Source organism: Apium graveolens, chromosome 6 (assembly GCF_009905375.1).
Source record: "Apium graveolens cultivar Ventura chromosome 6, ASM990537v1, whole genome shotgun sequence".
Classification (NCBI taxonomy): domain Eukaryota; kingdom Viridiplantae; phylum Streptophyta; class Magnoliopsida; order Apiales; family Apiaceae; genus Apium; species Apium graveolens.
Genome location: NC_133652.1, coordinates 250,917,892 through 250,936,785, shown reverse-complemented (window position 1 = coordinate 250,936,785; position 18,894 = coordinate 250,917,892). Strand labels below are relative to the sequence as shown.

Here is an 18,894-nt window from a genome sequence, read left to right as displayed (position 1 = left end):
ATTCTTCTAGTGGGAGTTCCTCAAAAAATCCATGGACTGAACGTTGTGGAACAACTTGCCATCCGAGAGAAGCTAGCTCACTAACCTCAAACAGCACATTCTCCGAACATCTAGCTATAGCTTTAAATAACTCTCCCTATAATGAAAATAATACAATATTTGGTTCCTTAGTAAAACTGTAAATTGCATATTTGCCTTTTTTATGATATTATATTTTAACCATAGATATTGTTGTGAGTACGACAGTTAATCATCCAAGATATAGAATCAAGAGGAATATTATATCAGCTATACTTTATATCTTAAAAATGCAGAATGATCAAATCCTTAGTAGATTTATCAACACATTTGCAGTTTTATAAAACACCTACAACAACTATTATGGTACTCAAACAGATAATGTCTGGGTCAATTCTTCAATATTTAGTCAATTTGAATTGCGACTGCAGAGTATATCACAAATCAATCTCATAGATATAGGCATTAAAATTAGAGGATATTACAATTCTAACATTAACATTGAAAAACTAATAAACACATAAAAACAAGTGACGTTCACGTATATACTTACAACATATACATGAAGTGCACCCATCCGAGAATGAAATCTTCGTGTCCTCTGCATATACCAATCATAATATTCAACAACTTTACTCTGACCGACGATCATATCTGATTCGCAAACAGAATAAAATACAAGAATTCTAAAGACTGATAGATGGTTGATGTTTATGTACCCAATTAACCGATACTTTTCCTTGCAACGTAAACTTGTGGAGGTGACTCATATCTTTAGGGTGATCTGGAATTGTCTGAAAATCCCAAATTGCTTCATGACACGGTTAGGCCGATGATGCTCAATAATAGAGATCCAAATCAGTGTGCCACAGTAACACCATATATACCGTCCCCTCAAGCAGTATGGTAGTAGTGAATCCAAGACATCTTGAGTGCAAGGCTACCATTTAAAGTGTGACGAACCTATATTGAATCCAAAATAACTCGGTACACAGGAAGAGTACGTCCATTTTTCTCTGTAAAATAATGATGAACCAGCCAGCTATATAAAATATACCATCCACCTATATAAAACATAAAACAAAATATATAAATACACAATAATCAGCCAAAAGGTACCATTAACAATCAAAGTAGCACCAATAACAGGGTCCCTATCAACACACCAATAATAGGGTCCCCATCAACACACAATCCAATAAGCACCTCAACATCCTGAAGTGTGATAGAACACTCTAAAATCGACAGATGAAACGTATGAGTTTCTGGCCTCCATCTTATTACAAGAGCTGAAATGAGACTTCAATCAAGCTGAGGTGAAGAAACCCTTGCAATGCCACAGAAACTAGTTGATTCTAACAGCGGAAGCATTTTATGGTGTAATTCAGGAAGTCGGGACTAATTTGCTTTACTCATCTTTGGGAATCTCTGTCGCCTAATCTCCATACCTTTATAAATCTGTGCTCACGTTGTAATTTTAAGATAGTGGGATCTCGAGGTCCCAGATTCATATCCTAAAAGAACTAAAAAAGAAATATATTAGCATATTAAAGGACACATAAAATAATGCACACATAATTAAGCTTCGTGGAATTCAAAAAAATGGGAAACAGTAAAGAAATTGTGCTTGCACTGTCGATATTCAATAAACTAGATCAAAAGTTCAGTTGGGAACGATTATAATTTAAATGTTAAATGTAATTAAGGATTTAGCTTAACATCGTACGTACTAGTAAACAGAACTTTTGATTACATTTAATAAAATTGTAAGGAAAGACAAGATATCGGGAACCTAGTCTACATATATATATAGAATGATGATTGTTTTCCTGTCACTCTCTATATCTCTATCTATCTATCTCTACCTATCTCTTTCTATCTTTATCTCTCTCTATATATCCATGTCTCTCTCTTCTCTCAGTAAAACGTAACAACTTAATTTATCATAAATTCATCTGGTAATTAAGAAACATGACTAAATCAGCAAACAAAACTACATTACAAGCACCATAAATCACAAAACACACATATACATATAATTTTAACACAAATCACAACAAATTCTAAATATAAACAACGAAAAGACATAAAAACATAAACAAAAAAGCATAAATTGATGTATATAGAGATGCACAAGAATTAAAAAAGACATACAATATATTCTATAATCAAATATCGAACGTTGATAATCCTAATTGATTTTATTTTAAGCCCCCAAATCAATCTCACTACTCTACTATTTCAGATTCTGTTGTTTGTTAAAGTAAAAGATAATTGAGGGTTATATCAATAAATTCAGATAAACACAATTACTTTTGATATTATATTCTATATATAATTGGAGTAAAGGAGATAAAATGGCATGATTTGGTAGTCAGGACTAATATTGTAATTCGGGCTTGAAAATATTAATAATATAATTAATTATGAATCAGTAAAATATTATATTATTGTCCACATCATACCTATCTCCTCAAAGTTTGTTGATATTATGTATAAACTATAGTATGCAGAGATAAATAATAATATCATCATCATGTAAATAAATTTATTTGAATAACAAAAATAATAGTAGTTTTGTTAAAGAAATATTGATATTAAAAGTAAATAAATCAACTCATTTTCTAAAAAAAAATCTTATATTAAAAATGGTTATAGTTTTATCGTTAGGACTATAATATCCTAATTAGGATTGTGATCGGGACTAATATTATAATTAGTAATTAATCAATATAATATAATATAATTATCCCGGCGCGCACATCACCCCTATCTCCTCTTAGTGTGTTGGTGTGTAGTCTAAAACAATTCTTCTTATGTAAAAAATTATTTATAAATTTTTATATGTATGGTGCACGTATAAAGTTAACTTTTTATATTATTAAATAATGGAGACATTTACTATATATATTTGGTTATTAATGTCACAAATTCTATAAATAATAAAATTTGAAAAGAAATATAATAACTATTATGAATTAATACAATTTAAAATAACATATAAATTTAATCAAATGAAAAAATACCTTAACAATAGATTGTAAAGTATGTTTTTAAATGTTATTACAAAAAAGGAAAATTTATAAAATATTATTAAAAATACACTTGAAAAAGTAGTAAGATAAAAAGTGCAACCAACTTTTTAATTTCTGAACAAAACCTTTAATTGTAATTTAATTGTATGTCACCTAAAAATATAATAACAACTAAATGAAATTCTTTTGAAATAAATCATTTGAAAATAAATACGGACAAATATATATTACATGTTATTTGAATGTTAAAATATTTAAATAAAATAAAAGAATAATTATGCATAATTGTGAAATACAATTATACACATTAGTAATACTTTAAAAGGCGTAATATTTTTTTTAAAATAATAATATATTTTACAAAGATTGTCATGATAAAATATAAAATATAATAATAACTAAATATATAAATACAAAATATTTAAGAAATAATTTGGGAAAATGCCGGTAGACTCGAAGCCTGAAATTATAAAGTCGCGCAACAATTTTTGAGTAAGAAAAGGTGGGGGTGATTAATGAGGGTTCGTTTGTCTGCAACTTCTTCCATCCTCGCCACCGCCATGTCTTCACGTCCTCCTGTAAGCCTATTACTTATTTTATACATACATCTTCTGTATGTCTCTTTACATTTATGTTTCTGTTTTGTTTTTATCCACGCAAGTGTCATTCTGTTTACAGTACAGAGGTCGCCGGATTAGAGCATTCTCCGACAAGCTTCCCGCCGGTATTGTCTCCGGAGACACTCATTTTCAATCAGTTCGAGACGTTAATAGAGGCCGAGGGCAAATTGATCACCAAAATCACGCGCAATTTAATTCTAGGTTTTCGCATTCCGAGTATCCACCATCGCAGTCGAATTTTAATGCTCCTCCGTTGCGTTATTATCCGAATCAGGCGTTTAGGTCACCGCCTTTTTATAATAATCAACAACAGTTTGGACACCAGTTTCAGTCTCCGCAGCAGCAGCAGTTGAGGAATCCACAGCAGCAGCAGCATTATCAGCAGAATCAACAATCGAGGAATCAGAAGCAGTTGAATTATCGGAATTGGGAGTTTGCTAAAAAGCGTCCGTCTCGTAATTGCGGTATTATATTGTTTGCTTATGGTTCATTGTGTTTTTAGTGTTGTGCATTGCTGATTTTGAATCCTAACTTTTCTGTTTTTTGATTCACGGAGTTGAACTCATAATTTACACAGTTCTCAAAGAATGTTGTATTGTAAAATTTAATGTCATCTCCTATTTGTGGCTAAATGAATTTTAAAATGACGAATTTGAATTATTATGCACTATTTTTTTTAAAAATTTTAACCCCATTGTGAAAATAACCTCTGTTTATAGAACTTCAAAAGTCGAGTGAAAAAGCAATAGATTAAGGAAATCAAAGTAAAGAAGCATATTTTAGATAGGTAGATTATTAGGAATTTTCTAGGTCATGTAATAAGGGAATTAAAGGAATTGTGTACTTTATTAATTTATGGTAGTGGATTAGTATTACGAAAAAAATATTGGTTCAACCTATATTTGATTATTAAAATTGTGATTTCAATAATGTCATGGCTTGCAGATTGCAATGCAAATACTCTTCTCCTTTCTTGAAAAATTCTAGGAGTACTGATTTCTACAGTTGAAGTACCGCAGGGGTACCAGAATATCTACCCAAGACTATTGTTTTGTTTTATCGAACACGTCCTTTTTAATGCTTGTATGGCGTCATCTTTTGCGCTAAATGGTCACTGTTGTTTGCTCATATGAATGAACAACCGTTATATGAACTTTTGTTTTTGGTGTTTTCTTTATGTATGTTTAAACAAACTGATTCTATTAATTTAATTTTTTGGGTGTAAATTTATGACTTCTAATTAATACTATATCATTATCCTATTTCTGCCACTCTCAGTCCAAGTGACAAAAGCCCTGGAAATTTTCTGAAGGAGCTTATATAGACATCTGGATAAACATTAAAACAAAACTAGTATTGTTTCAAGTGATTTTATTTTTTTGGGGTAAATTTATGACTTCTAACTTCTAAGTAATATATTAATATCCTATTTATGCCGATTTTAGTCTAACTGACAAAAACCCTGAGATTTTTTTTTTTAAATTTTATCTTCTTTTTCAATCTTTGAAATTGTATATAGACGAAAACAATTAATCAACAATATAAACTTTTTCATTTATATTATTAATTAGAGAGTCATGTGTTAGGTTACATTTTATTATGCATGTTTTTTACTCCGCAATTTATGTTTATTTAGTATCAGACTTACACTTGTGTAAGTTATACTTATAAGCTTGCCTAGCAGTAAGGTCACATCTATTATAACATCGAACCTGTTGGATGAAACGAAGTTATATATACTAGCTTTCCATTTAAATTCTTCAGAATCCAATGAACCTGGGATATAATTTGCAGATCGGTTTACAGTACTCTCATACAACATACTAGCAGATTACCTGGCTACTGATCATCGCGGGAAACTGTACTTTCATGTACCTCGTTATATGATGGACTGGGAATGGCGAAAGAAGAATATACTTTTTGAGCTTGGTTTATGGTCAGCTGACATATTATGCTTTCAGGTAATCACTCCATCGATGTCATTACATTATACAGACCCGTAATTTAATATATTTGGGGATAGTATCTATACATAATATCTGACATTTTTAAAAAGGTAAGTCAATATTGACACCTATATCTCCACATTTGTTCTATGGCCTGGGCAGAAGTTTATGAGTCAAATACAGGGAGCTACTAATAGTTGGGAAGTCAAAATGTAATTTTTATTGTCCCAACAGAACTCTCAGAACAAGTATTTTTCAAATGTGTCTAGCAGCTATAAGTTTTTACAAGTGAATTGCGGGACATAGTGAAACCTTCGACAGCTTCCAGGCAATCCCTGTTGCTATCTTCTCTGTGCTCTTCACATTGAGTCCAATCAAGTCACATCAATGACCTGATTTGTCTAGATATGGCCAACTGGTTAAATACTATTACTGAGTTTCTGTCAGACTCAATAATTCAGCAGATAAATTTTAGGAATACATAGAAGAGAGAGGGAAATTGCCGAGAGAATAGACCTATAGTAGAAGAAAGAAAAATGAAAAGAGATTTTGGGAACTCTCACAATTGTATATTCCAGCTCAAGAAATGAAATGACATCATTATCAATTTTTCTACTCATTCAGCTGGCTGCAATTATCTGGCACAAAGATACCCTGTTCGACCTAATTTTCATCTACTTGTCAAATATCTTGAGCCAATACGTATAGTAACCTGACATTTCTCTCAGATAGACCAGCTTTTTGTGGGTCTTACAGACATTAATTCAAAAGAGTTATCATCTTATAATGATCTATGCCGCAATCCTTAAATTGAAAAAGATATCGGGCATACTTTGGTTTGATATGGGGGCACCCTTTCTTTATTTGAGGTTCTGGTAAGTTACATATCAAGTTTTCCTGCAGTAGTAAATTCTTCACAGAAGGTACTCTGGATATTATCCTTTCGTTCTTCCCTGTTAACAAAGTGTAGACGGCCTAGGCTTGCCAGCAAATATCATTTTTAAACCTTAGATGCAAGAAGGGTTTATTTGGACCAAGGAGCTTGTTATTGACAGGAGTGGGAATGAGCCCTTTTAACCGTTGTAGCCGGAACCACGGAGTCTTGGGTGTCAATCACTTAAACCTGTGTCATGAACTCATGAGTGGCTCACGGGACCTCACCATTTTGAGAGCTTGCAATAGAATTTTAAGTTCTTACAGTTAAACCAATTTACTCAGATTCTTCTTTGCACCATAAGTCTATAACATACTGTAAAATGTACAAAGTATTAAAATTGTATTACAATTTCTGTATCTAAATTTTTAATTATATAAAAATAAATTACAATTGGTTCCAATTATGATACAAATTAAGATAATGTAATTCCAGTATTTCATGACTGCAGTTACTGCTCTAATGTAATTCATGAACCGTAAATATTGTAAAATATGCTCTCCATTTCTAAAGGCTCTCATTTTCTAGATCAGGATTTCATTTTGAAGTAGTAACTTTTCTCCTCGCTAGTTATTTTGCGTGGGCATCACTGATTGTGTTTTCCTCTTCTCAGGTACCCTGCATGACTTGAATTCTTAAGAACTCTTAATTCCCTTTCTGGTCGCCTGATGATTCTCCTGATTATACTCCTCGGACCCCCTTCATCAGTCCTTTTGTGATGATTTTATCTGTTCAAATCTATTTTCTAGTCCATAAAGTTTTTAACTAGTCCTCTGTAATCTGTATTGCACATTGTCATCGAGTCATTGCTGTCTGGACTCTGGACAACTGTTTTGCACCGTATGGAAAGGGTTCTGAACAGTGAGATCTAGGCCATAACACTGATTGCATCTGGATCTTGCCGTCATACATCTTATATTTCATATTATTCCATTTTATAACTTTTATTTTGTTTAGTTAATGATATCCACTCCTTTTTTTTCTGCGAATACATTTTCCTTTTGGTGGAGTATCCGGCCGTGATTTTTTATGAAGTTTATTCCTACTTATTTACTTTTTCAGGAGGTTGATAGATTTCACGAATTAGAGGAAGAGTTGAGGGTTAGGGGATATTGCGGGACTTGGAAGGTTTGTTGTGAGTTGCAGAAACTATGAATTCCCAAGTCTCTATTCATACATTTATACTCTTATGTACTTTTTAAAACTGTGTTGCATCTTTTTTTGCTCCTTAAACATTTCCCAATATTTAGTTCAGGAAATAAAATTAGAGTGTGTGCATATGCATAAATTTGCTGCATTTCTTACCACTTTATGTTATTATATCTTCTAGTTCAAGTGTTGATTTATTATACTCTTTTTCTTCTCTCTTTGTGTGTGAAAAATTGAATTGGAAGTTAACATGTGGTTGAAAAGGCCTATAATTTCTGTATGTGCTCTTTTTGTTATTTTATTTCGAAATAGTCAAATCGTGGTCCTGTCTCTTTAAATAAAGAGGGAAAATGTCTCCGTTTTAGAAATGAGTTAGTTTTAGTTGCAGCAGAACTTGTTTTATTATTCAGTCAGACAGAAACATTATGATTCTGTACTTTTAGGATATAATATACTACTGGCTGGCAGATTTGTTATTTTTCGATGTTTATTTGTTATTTTGATCCCAACATTCTGAAATACAACATAATGGTAGCTGTTAGAAACTTTAATTACAATATTAATTTAATATATATAATTTTATAACTATATTATTATTTTGTCGACTAGTCTACGACTAGTCCATCGACTCACCTCGACTTAACGACGTGACAACCATGATTAATATTTAATTATTTTTTATTTGTACCTTCCTATTAATATTTATTATTCATTCTATGTTATTTTATAATATATCGTGTGCCGAAATAGTATTATATTATTAATCCTGTTAATTGGTTACTTGTATTTCTGTTTTTAAATGCTTGCATGTGAATTAAAATATTATAATATTGTTATTGGGAATCTTTAGTTAGCTGTATTTATATATAACTTCAGTTATCCTTCAATAACCTTTTATTGAGTAATCCTCTGCTTACCTTATTAAAAACGATGGATGTATAATACTCTTTTTTATTACTACTCTTGTTTTTTCCTTAAATATTTCCATTTTAACTTTATTGGACCAGCTGAAGAGTGATGGCCATAGTCGTGCCATAATAAATCCCTTGTGCTTCTTATATGTACTCTGGTAATTGATCTTTACCCAAGTATTGAAGGCATAAACTTTTGTAGTGTTTTTTGCTTTTTTGGTTTTAATACGACATTTTAATGCATACTTGGTAAGATCCGCTTGCGGAGGTATTACAAAAATGCATGTGGAGATATTGCTCCTATGCAATTTGATCAACCGAGTAGGCAGGACAGTGATCAAAAGCCTTCTGATTCAAATATATATTTGGACTGAAATCATCTTAAACCTTCGAGTTCAAATGTGCAAAATTGTGATAAATAAGATGATGTGTAAAAACACCTACGTTATAAATTTTTGGTGAGAAAACTTATTTGATTAGCCATATAAAAGGAACTGGCTCACCTCTTAGCCATTGTGTATACACACTTCTGGTTTTTAGATAGTATTGTTGTCAAATAACCCTCTGGAGTTGGCTAGGCATCTCAAATCATTGTAGTAGCAACCTTAGAATTCAGCATGGGAGTTTGACAATAATAAAAAAAAGCGAAATAGCTAGAATGATAATTTTGTTACGTAACCTTACTAGCTTATTAAAATGAACTACTCATGCTTATGATGTTGTGTTCATTTAACAATGAAATATCTGTTACTAATTTTATATCCCCGTCATTTGCATCAAATCAAACCAAGTAATTTGTCATGATTTGAGCTTTGATTTTTCATTCAATTTTTTTATTTGTATGTCTATTATATTAATCTAATCAACTTTTGTATGGACAAGGCATCGGCTATCTGCTGCGAAAGTATTATTAACTCTAGACATGTCATTTTATATGTTTTGTTCGTTATTTTTTTCATTAAGATTGGAAAAATCGTAACATTTTCCCAGAAAAAAACTGTAGATGCGAACGGGAAATCCAGTTGATGGTTGTGCAATATTTTGGCGTCCCTCAAGGTAACACAGCCCTGTCTCATTTTCCCTTAGTTTTTATTGTTCTAGTAAACTGGATTTAGATAAATTAGTCTTAGCTTGTTAATGGATGTTGCAGCGCTAGGATATACTATGTAAATACTTAATAATTACTCCGAGGACTTGAGTTACATGCAATGGTGGTATTTGTTAATGATGTTGCTGTCCACACATGGCTGTATCCTTCTCCCTATTTTTTGTAATATTTTAACCAGATTTCACAAGTCACTCAAATCAGTAGGTCTGCATTTATAATAGGTAATTTATCTCAACTTGTCCTTCTCCTACATCAGTGTTGCCTACTCTCCTGAGATTTCTCCTTTCATTACAAATCCCCACAGGCGAATGCCGCGCCCTTGCGGGCCACACATGGCAATCCTCTCCGTTCATTTTAATAATATTTTTATTTTTATACAACTGGCAATCTAAAAGTTATAAATTATTAACACCTAACTGAATATATTAATATAGTTTCTTTTATCTCTGGTAATTTTTAACTTTCAATATACCAACATATAACTAAGTTTAAAAGAAAAGTTTTAACTGAATAAATTTAACATGTAATTTTTTTAAGATTATATTATATTATTCTTGTCTTTATTTTTAAGTATATATATAGAAGAAAGCTCTATGGAGTCCTTATTTTTCGTGGAGTCCTGGAGTCCACTTACATTTTGCAATTAGAATATTATGTAAAATATTCTAGAACATGTTATTTTGCGAATCATCGTATTTAAACATCACTATTCAAATGAAAATCTTGCAAATCTCATATATTTTACAAGGAGAACATGTATGTTCTGCAATGTAAAGACGTATGTTCTGCAAACTATACATGTTTTATAAAATAATATCTTTTGCAATTTTCTGCTCATAAATTGTTTATGTTTTGCAAAATTTTCATTAATATAGTGATGTTTATGCAAGATGATTCGGAAAATAATATGTTCTGCAATATTTTATGTAATATATTAATTGCAGAATGTATATGGACTCCGGGACTCCACAAAAAATGAGGACTCCTTGAACTTGTATATATATATATAGGCTTGTCAACGGGTCGGATTTGGATCGAATTGAAGTAAATCCATATCCAAATTCATTTAATTTTTTCGGATCGGATCGCGTGTCGGATAAATTATAGCTCAATCCATATCCGCCCCATTAGGATTTTCGGATCGGAGCTCCAATCCATTTAGATCTAAATATATAAAATTTCTTAAATTAAATTATTCTTGCTACATGCTGATTTCTAAAAATGAAAATAAAAAATATTTGGAAATTAAAGTTATCTAATATTGCAAATATGCAATGACATAGTCACCAGACCCATCAATTACGGTATTTGGTGGGAGTTAGAACTCTAAGACTCAATTATTATTTAGAATTTAGAAGGGTTATTAGATTATAGAATAATTTATGACATAAAATATTTATTTTATTTATTAATTACGCAATTTAATTGCACAATAATTTTGTGAGTTTTTTTTAAATTATCAAAAGTTACGAAAAGTAACTTTAAGAAAATTAAGATACTTGTAAAATTAAGTGTATAATATGCGTAAAATCAATTTATCATCTAATGAAAAAAAATCTCTCGAAATGGAATAAACTAATTATTCAACTTATCACACGAGGAACATCGAAAATGAACGAACAAAGAAAAATATTTGTAAAATAAAGTGTATAAAGCTAAAACTGTGAGGAAAAAACCCGATATCATCTTTTTTGTCGAGAGAATAACATTAAAAAAAGAATGAACGAAGAAAAATATGAAATGATACGATGTGTGTTTAGATAAATGTGCAAGCCATTCAAAGACTACTGTCATCGAATTTCAATTTATTTGTTTTTGCATATTGAAACGAGTCATGAATTTTAAAATATAGCACCAATATAGTTACATCACAAAAATTTGCACATAGATTCAGTTTTGAGGATTCATGTAGCGAAATTAAATTATTAGTAAATTGATTATGTAAAATTTCACTTTTCTACGATTAAATATAGATATATTCTGAAAGTTGCATAACCGGCAAATATATGAATACATTTGAATATTTTATGTTTCAGGTTCAATATATAAATCGCAAGGAAGAAATATTAAGGAATTTAAATTTAATGAAAATTTTGTACTTAGAAACCTAAAATATTTAAATATATAGATTTTATTATATATATAATATAAGCTGGATCGGGTTTTTAACAGATCGGATCACGTAAAATCCATATCCGCTTCTTACTAGATCGGATCCTTATCGGATCGGATTTTAAGCGGATCAGAATTTTTTTTATACAATCCATATCCATTTATCAAGCTCCGGGTCGAATCGGACCGGATCCCCGCTCCATTGACAAGCCTATATATAGAGAGAGAGAGAGAAAGAGAGAGAAAAGTTCTATGGAGTCCTTGTTTTTTGTGGAGTCCTCCTATGTTTGACAATTAAAATACTATGTAAAATGTTGCAGAACATATTATTTTGCGAATCATTTTGCATTAACATCACTATTTTCAAAAAAATATTGCATCTCATATATTTTACAATTAGAACATGTATGTTCTGCAATGTGAACATGTATGTTCCGCACAATAAACATGTTTCGTATAATTATATGTTTTGCATATTTTTACATGTAAATTGTATGTATGTTGTAAGATTTTCATTAAAATAGTGATGTTAATGCAAGATGATTAGCAAAATGATATGTTCGGCAACATTTTACGTAATATTTTAATTGCAGAACGTAGGTGGACTCCAGGACTCCACAAAAAACAAGGACCCCGTAGAACCTAATATATATATATATATATATATGGAGAGAGGAGGGGAGGGGGGATACTAGCACACCCACTTTGACAAGGTTCAAACCTTCAACATCCCATTGTGGGAGCAAGGGAGATACCGCTAAACCAAGCGGTCATTATTTATTTTTGAGTATTTTATATTTAATTGAAGTGCGACTGATTGATTGGAAAAGTCTGTAAAATGAAATGGGTATTTATTAATCAATGTTTTGCCGTTGCTAACAAGGTGTGCCAATAGATTTGAAAACCCCGTGCTTTCATGTGATTCATCCTCGAGAAAAATAATGTTTTATAGTGTTTACTGTTTAGAATTGATTTTTAAGTTTCTGTTTTTGTTAGATTCAAGCTATTGCACGAGGAATCCATTGAATTTAATAAGCTTGGACTACGGGATAATGTTGCCCAGATTTGTGTGTTAGAGGTACGTCGAGATTTTTTAATCCACAATGGCCTGTTGAAGATGAATTACTTTGGTTTATAATATCATGACCCCATATTTTGAAACAGCGGATAAGTCAGAATGATACAAGACACAAATCAGCTATACCTTCAAGGTAAACATGTTATTCATAATCTTTCTCCTTATTTATTATCATAACAATTTTGTTTTTGTCACTAAAATAGATGTAATTATATAAATGTATGAAGTTCAATCTTATGGAAAATGAACGGGCTAAATGTCAAGTAATTCACTTAAATGGTTTGAACATTAAAGTAAATACTTTTCTATAAAGTAACAAATTTTCTATTTAAGTTTACTAGTTATATAAATATATTACTTTAAGAATATGTTGACTTGAACAATTGTCTCCTAATAACAGATTTTATTGCATGAGCCTAATAATATATGTACTTGAACGTATCTTAACATTGTATCTCAATAATATTTACTACTCCCTCCGTCCCACTGGGATGTTTACGTTCACTATTTGCACGCAGTTCGAGACTTCTATAAAGTTTAGTTTCATAATGTTTTTTTTTAATTTCTTTTTTGAATAAAAGTTTAAACATTATGAATCTATACTTTAAAAAAATATATACTTTAAACATTAAACTTTTATTCAGAAAAGTTTTATTCGGAAAACTTTTTTTAAACTATACTGTAAACTTTTATTCAGAAAAAAAATTAAAAAAACATTATGAAACTATACTTTAAACGAGTATTGAAAAGCATGCGGAAAAGTAACGTGAAGTGGGACTGAGGGTGTATAATTTATAATGTTAACTTGAACATTCTCTCTTCAATCAGATATAATATTGTTATTTAACTTCGACTAAATATTACTATATTTTTAAATGCAGTTAGCATAATAAGAATATTATTATAATGGCAAATATTAATAAAATCTATTGAAAAATGTTATTTATTCAATTAGTTACTTGATATTTTTGAATCACTAAGGTATACAATACTAAACTCATTTTCTTCCATTAAATATAAAGATGTTTAATGGAATTAGACGTATTGTCAAATTGGTGAGATGAATGAGATTGTTTTGATTTCTGGGAGGTATATGATAAATTCAAACTACTCTAGTTAAAAGGTTAAACATTTATATAAAGTATAAACTAAAGGTATTTGGACAGGACTTAGATGCTCCAAGCCTCCAACTGAGGTACAAAATTACCAAACTACTCTAGTAACCAAAAGATTTTATTAAAAACTAATGGTCATTTTGCTTTGATTTTGTTTATGAATAGTATTTTCCCCACTTAATATGAAGATTTTTTTTCTCTGCAGTACAGGAGGTTCTAGTAAAGTTGTCGTAGGTAACATTCATGTTCTATACAATCCTAGAAGGGGAGAGATGAAGCTTGGCCAGGTACATACAATCTCGTAGTCACTTATGTGGACTGTTTTCTTGACATCTTAGGGTTATGTGGCACTGTATTACAAATTTGTGTTCCTTTTCTAGTATCCGAAATTTCTTTTCATACTCGCTTTAAGTGTTTAGTTGCACTTTTTTTTCTCGTGACATGTAAGGATATGATATTATGCATAATGCATCAGTATTATGTTACATAGAAACATATGCTTATCTGTAGTATTGCTAGTAAAGTCATAAAGATGGCTTAGTCCAAGGTATAGAAGTAAGAAGTGAGATTTCTGCAACATTCATTGCTAATTTACTAGGAAACAGGGATTCATCACCCTACTGAAGCACTATGTATCCCGTATGCCCTATGTGCCGGGGTGCGTCATTCGCACATAATACGCCACCTGGCATGTTTCCGTGTTTTTGGGAAGGGATGCAGGTGGCGTAGTTGTAATCATGCAGTGAAAATTTATGGTCAACAGGGACTTACCAAGTTGCCTTTGATTGAATATAAAGCTGCAATTGAGAGAAAATAGGCAATTGGGTTGCTTCCATGTTGAGGGACTACACATTCATCTCCGGTCATCGATGAACTTCTCTTTTTTCTTTTTAGATCGCTGATGTTTATATGTAATTTATATGTACATGTATTATAGACACTGTATAGAAAGGAATTTATAGCATCTTTCATAATACCCAAATGTGGCCTTGCTTAATACTTTAAGAATTTGGCATTAGTAAAAAGAAGTTAAGCTATTTGTTGTATACTTATGATATGTCATATCCTTTCTTTTTTGTGTTTAATTTACGATAATATAACTAATTCTCTTCTGGCAGGTCAGAGTCCTTCTTGACAGGATTCATGCTGTGTCAAAGCTTTGGGATGATGCTCCAGTTGTTCTCTGTGGTGATTTTAACTGTACGCCGAAGGTAGGTTGATTCCTTTTTTTATCTTTCTCTTTGTAAGTTCAGGTGCATGACTTTCATCTTTTTTAATTGGAGGTTGTACTCTAGTTTCCTGTTCGTAATTGTGTTTGCATCAAGTTTCTCTGCTAATTCTCTTTGCTGTCTGGTTTCAGAGTCCACTGTACAATTTTATATCAGAGCAAGAGGTAAGATTCTTTTTACATTTGCTTCCATTTGCAGCCAGTTTTTCCATTAACTCGTTTCAGAACTTTCTTACTTTTATGAGTTCCAACACATGACATAATTATTTGTTGCAGTTAGATTTGTCTGACCTGCCTAGAGATAAGTTATCTGGACAAGCTTCAGCTGAAATTCGTTCACTAAGGTCATATCCTCCTAATCCCAGGTATTATATTTGTTATTGAGATCGGTGAATGTTACTCAGGAGTCGGGGATTTGTTGCACACTAATGAAAGTTCAATTTCCACAATTGCAGGACTCAGACTGCAAATTCTATAACAATGATCAATGACAGGGAAGGCAGGCGTTTTGATATACCAACTGATAACTCTCTTCATGCTCCTGCCGTTGATAGGAATGTCTTGCAGGGTGAGACTTCCTCCAACATGCAGAAAAACATTGATCTTAATGGTAAAAATGGAAATATACCTACTACTCAAAGAGACTTGTCTTTATCTGATCATATTAACTCTGTGAGCCTGGACTCTTCTGGCTTATCCAACGGCGGTCAACACAATGATGAGAGAATATCTGATGGTGATGAAGCTGGCGTCTGCCATGATAAAAAAGATTCAGATTTTAATATTGAAGTTGGCAGTTTAAATGGAAGCCAGGATAGGCATTCTGTACATCTCACTAAAACGGCAATGCATCAACCGCTAAATATGCATTCCCATCAAGAAGATATACATACCAATCTGCTCAGCACAGAACAGGAGGACCTTAATAGAGCATCAGATGATTCTTGCAGCCAGCTTCATCAATCAAATTTATGTGACATAAATGATTCCACTCCAAATGGAAGTTCTAATCATACACAACCTCTTTCAGTTTCCAATGAAAATAATCGTCTTCCAACCTCGCTTGAAGTTAAAATTCCAAATAGCTATGCAGATGCAGGTAATGGTATTATACTAGATGAAATGGAAGATGACTCATTTGAAAAGGTTACTGAATCCGCGGAAAGTAGAACACCGGTTGAAGATTCTAAAGCTTTTTTGTCCACTTTACATGGTGACCTTCGCATTCCGTCTGAATTAAGTCAAATGTCTGGATCCAACTCTTCAGAATGCTTAGGCTCCACTGACTATGGTGCAATCTCTGAATTGGGTCTACATGTTGATGATTCTGGCATGAAGTTCAATCAAGTTGATGCGGAAATAATTGCTTATGATCCATCGGCGTGGACCCCGATGGAAATAGAAACTGCTACGGGCTGTGCGGACTCCACACTCGTGCAGAGCCCTTTAAAGCTAAGAAGCACATATTCTGAAGTTGAGGTATATCATTATTTGTTAAGAATGTGGACATTGTTACTTTTCAAACTGTACATTATATCTGGCAATACTAATTTGATACATTGGTGCTTGTGATTCACTTTGTAGGATTCTTCAGGAACAAGAGACTCAAATGGCGAGCCTTTGGCGACCAGCTACAATAGGTGCTTCCTGGGCACAGTCGACTACATATGGTTTGTATCCGTCTCTTTCCCATACATCAAGTGCATTTGCAATTGACTTCCCTGGTTTTTAAGAGTGGATTCTTGTGAAGATCTTTCTATTTAATAAAGGATATATTGAATTATACGCTTGCATTATTAATTGCAGTTCTGCAGCTCGCTATGTGTTTTCTATATAAGAGCTATGTTTAGTTGAGTGATTATGTGATCTTTTTTTATTTAAGGGATGTGCAAAGTTGAGTGATCCAATACTTGAATGTAATTGTATATAAACTACTGCAGGCGTTCTGAAGGTCTGCAAACTGTCAGGGTTCTTGCTCCGCTACCAAAGCATGCTATGCAGTGGACTAGTGGATTTCCTACCAAGGTATTTTGATTATCATGTATAACAGGGTCATGTATACTTTAACATTGAGTGATTATACATGTCCTGCTTTACAATTTCTCTGCTTGCATGCAAGTCGTCAATATGTTTGTTCTGGATGTGTTGATATATTTCTGCGTTTGGTGTTGTTAGCTACTGCAATTGATAGTATATTTCAATTTTCTAGTCTTGCATGGTAGTACTTGGTCCAATTCAATACTTGTAATTAAAATGGTGATTGGTGAACAGTTAAACAATTAACAGCTTCTATGTAACATAGTAATCTTAGATCTTGGAGTATATATAATTTTCTCCCCAACATTCTAAGTTAGCAGTCTATATAGGTCTCTCTAATCTTCCCAACTTTACATCTAGTTCCTTCAGTCTCTACTGAATTTAGTAATAGGTCTCCTGAATTCCAAGTCAAATTCATGAAAAATTGGCAGCACAGCATCATTGATACAGGTGACTCCCCATAGTTTCTTTCATTGCTACAGTGTTTAATGTATTTGCCAGGAACCTTGACTAGAAGAGTGCATGTCTGCATGATATTATCATACTTTTCATATGAGACAAATTATTTGCGTATCTAATGAATCTCTTCAATACATAATTAAATTTTATGTCTTTGCTATCCGCAACTTTGCGGTTGTTATATTATCCAAATTTCCTATAGTTGAGTCATTTGAAATCTTAGCATTTACCTACATCTCTTGACAAACAATTACTTGTTTTGAGGTTTCACATGTTGATGACACTCACAAACCATTATTGGTGCACATGTATAGGGAGCAGTCTTCTGCACTCACAGATCACTTGAAGTCATCTAATCATGTACCATATATCACAGTTGCGTATTTTCTAACCGTTGATTGTTTTACAGAAATGGGGAAGCGATCATATTGCCTTGGTTTCTGAGTTGGCTTTTACAAAAGATATTGAAGGTCTGTAGCATATTATCATGTAATGTTTTTTTAGGCCTATTAGTGACCCAGTGATAGCTGTCCCCACCCACAACCCAACATACCCAACATACACACATCTTTATTCAAGCCGGTCATTAGCACATGATTAATCTTACTTTTAATTGTAAATATGGCCTTGAAAATTCACACACTCTCTCTCTTGTATTTTTCTTCAACGAGGAATAATGTCAATCATGTGTACTAAAATTGAGTTGAAGATTAAATACTTATTAGTAGTTATGTGCTTATTTATTTATGTTCTTTTCTTCTCTTTCCATTTAGTAAATTGTTGGTCTAGGAAATTTGTATATGGAGGTTAGTAGTGCGCCTACCAACTCAGTGTCAGCCTTCCTTTATGGCCTGATTAAGGAGGTACCATCAGGCTGAGTAGGGCGGGGTAACTCAAGACATAAATAATGTGTTGAGGCATAGTTCTTATTTCGGAAATTCGATCTTATCTGAAAAAAAAAGGAAACATATATGAATCATGAATTCCACTTATTCTAATTTATTTTCGCATCTGGTGTTTTCCTTGTGATTAATACAAAGGAGTGATGAGTTTTTTTGATGAAGGAATAAGCTAATAAATTTCTGGAAGTTCAAAGTTGAAGTGTGTTGAGTTGTTTTGGGACAAAATTTGAATCATATCATTC

The 18,894-nt window shown here is 32.1% G+C and overlaps 1 protein-coding gene across 1 annotated transcript; it reads left to right on the top strand.

Annotated features, from left to right (window-relative positions):
• The first annotated feature begins 3,500 nt into the window (after nt 1–3,500).
• Nucleotides 3,501–18,497, top strand: LOC141667086 (carbon catabolite repressor protein 4 homolog 6). The gene is made up of 15 exons (XM_074473437.1): nt 3,501–3,631; nt 3,732–4,137; nt 5,468–5,634; nt 7,616–7,681; nt 9,617–9,669; nt 12,830–12,911; nt 12,998–13,044; nt 14,232–14,313; nt 15,145–15,237; nt 15,387–15,419; nt 15,531–15,619; nt 15,710–16,733; nt 16,839–16,924; nt 17,195–17,279; nt 18,160–18,497. Exons 1-15 carry the CDS (start codon nt 3,569–3,571, stop codon nt 18,226–18,228), a joined length of 2,445 nt encoding a protein of 814 aa, XP_074329538.1. The 5' UTR covers nt 3,501–3,568; the 3' UTR covers nt 18,229–18,497.
• Nucleotides 18,498–18,894: the final 397 nt, after the last annotated feature.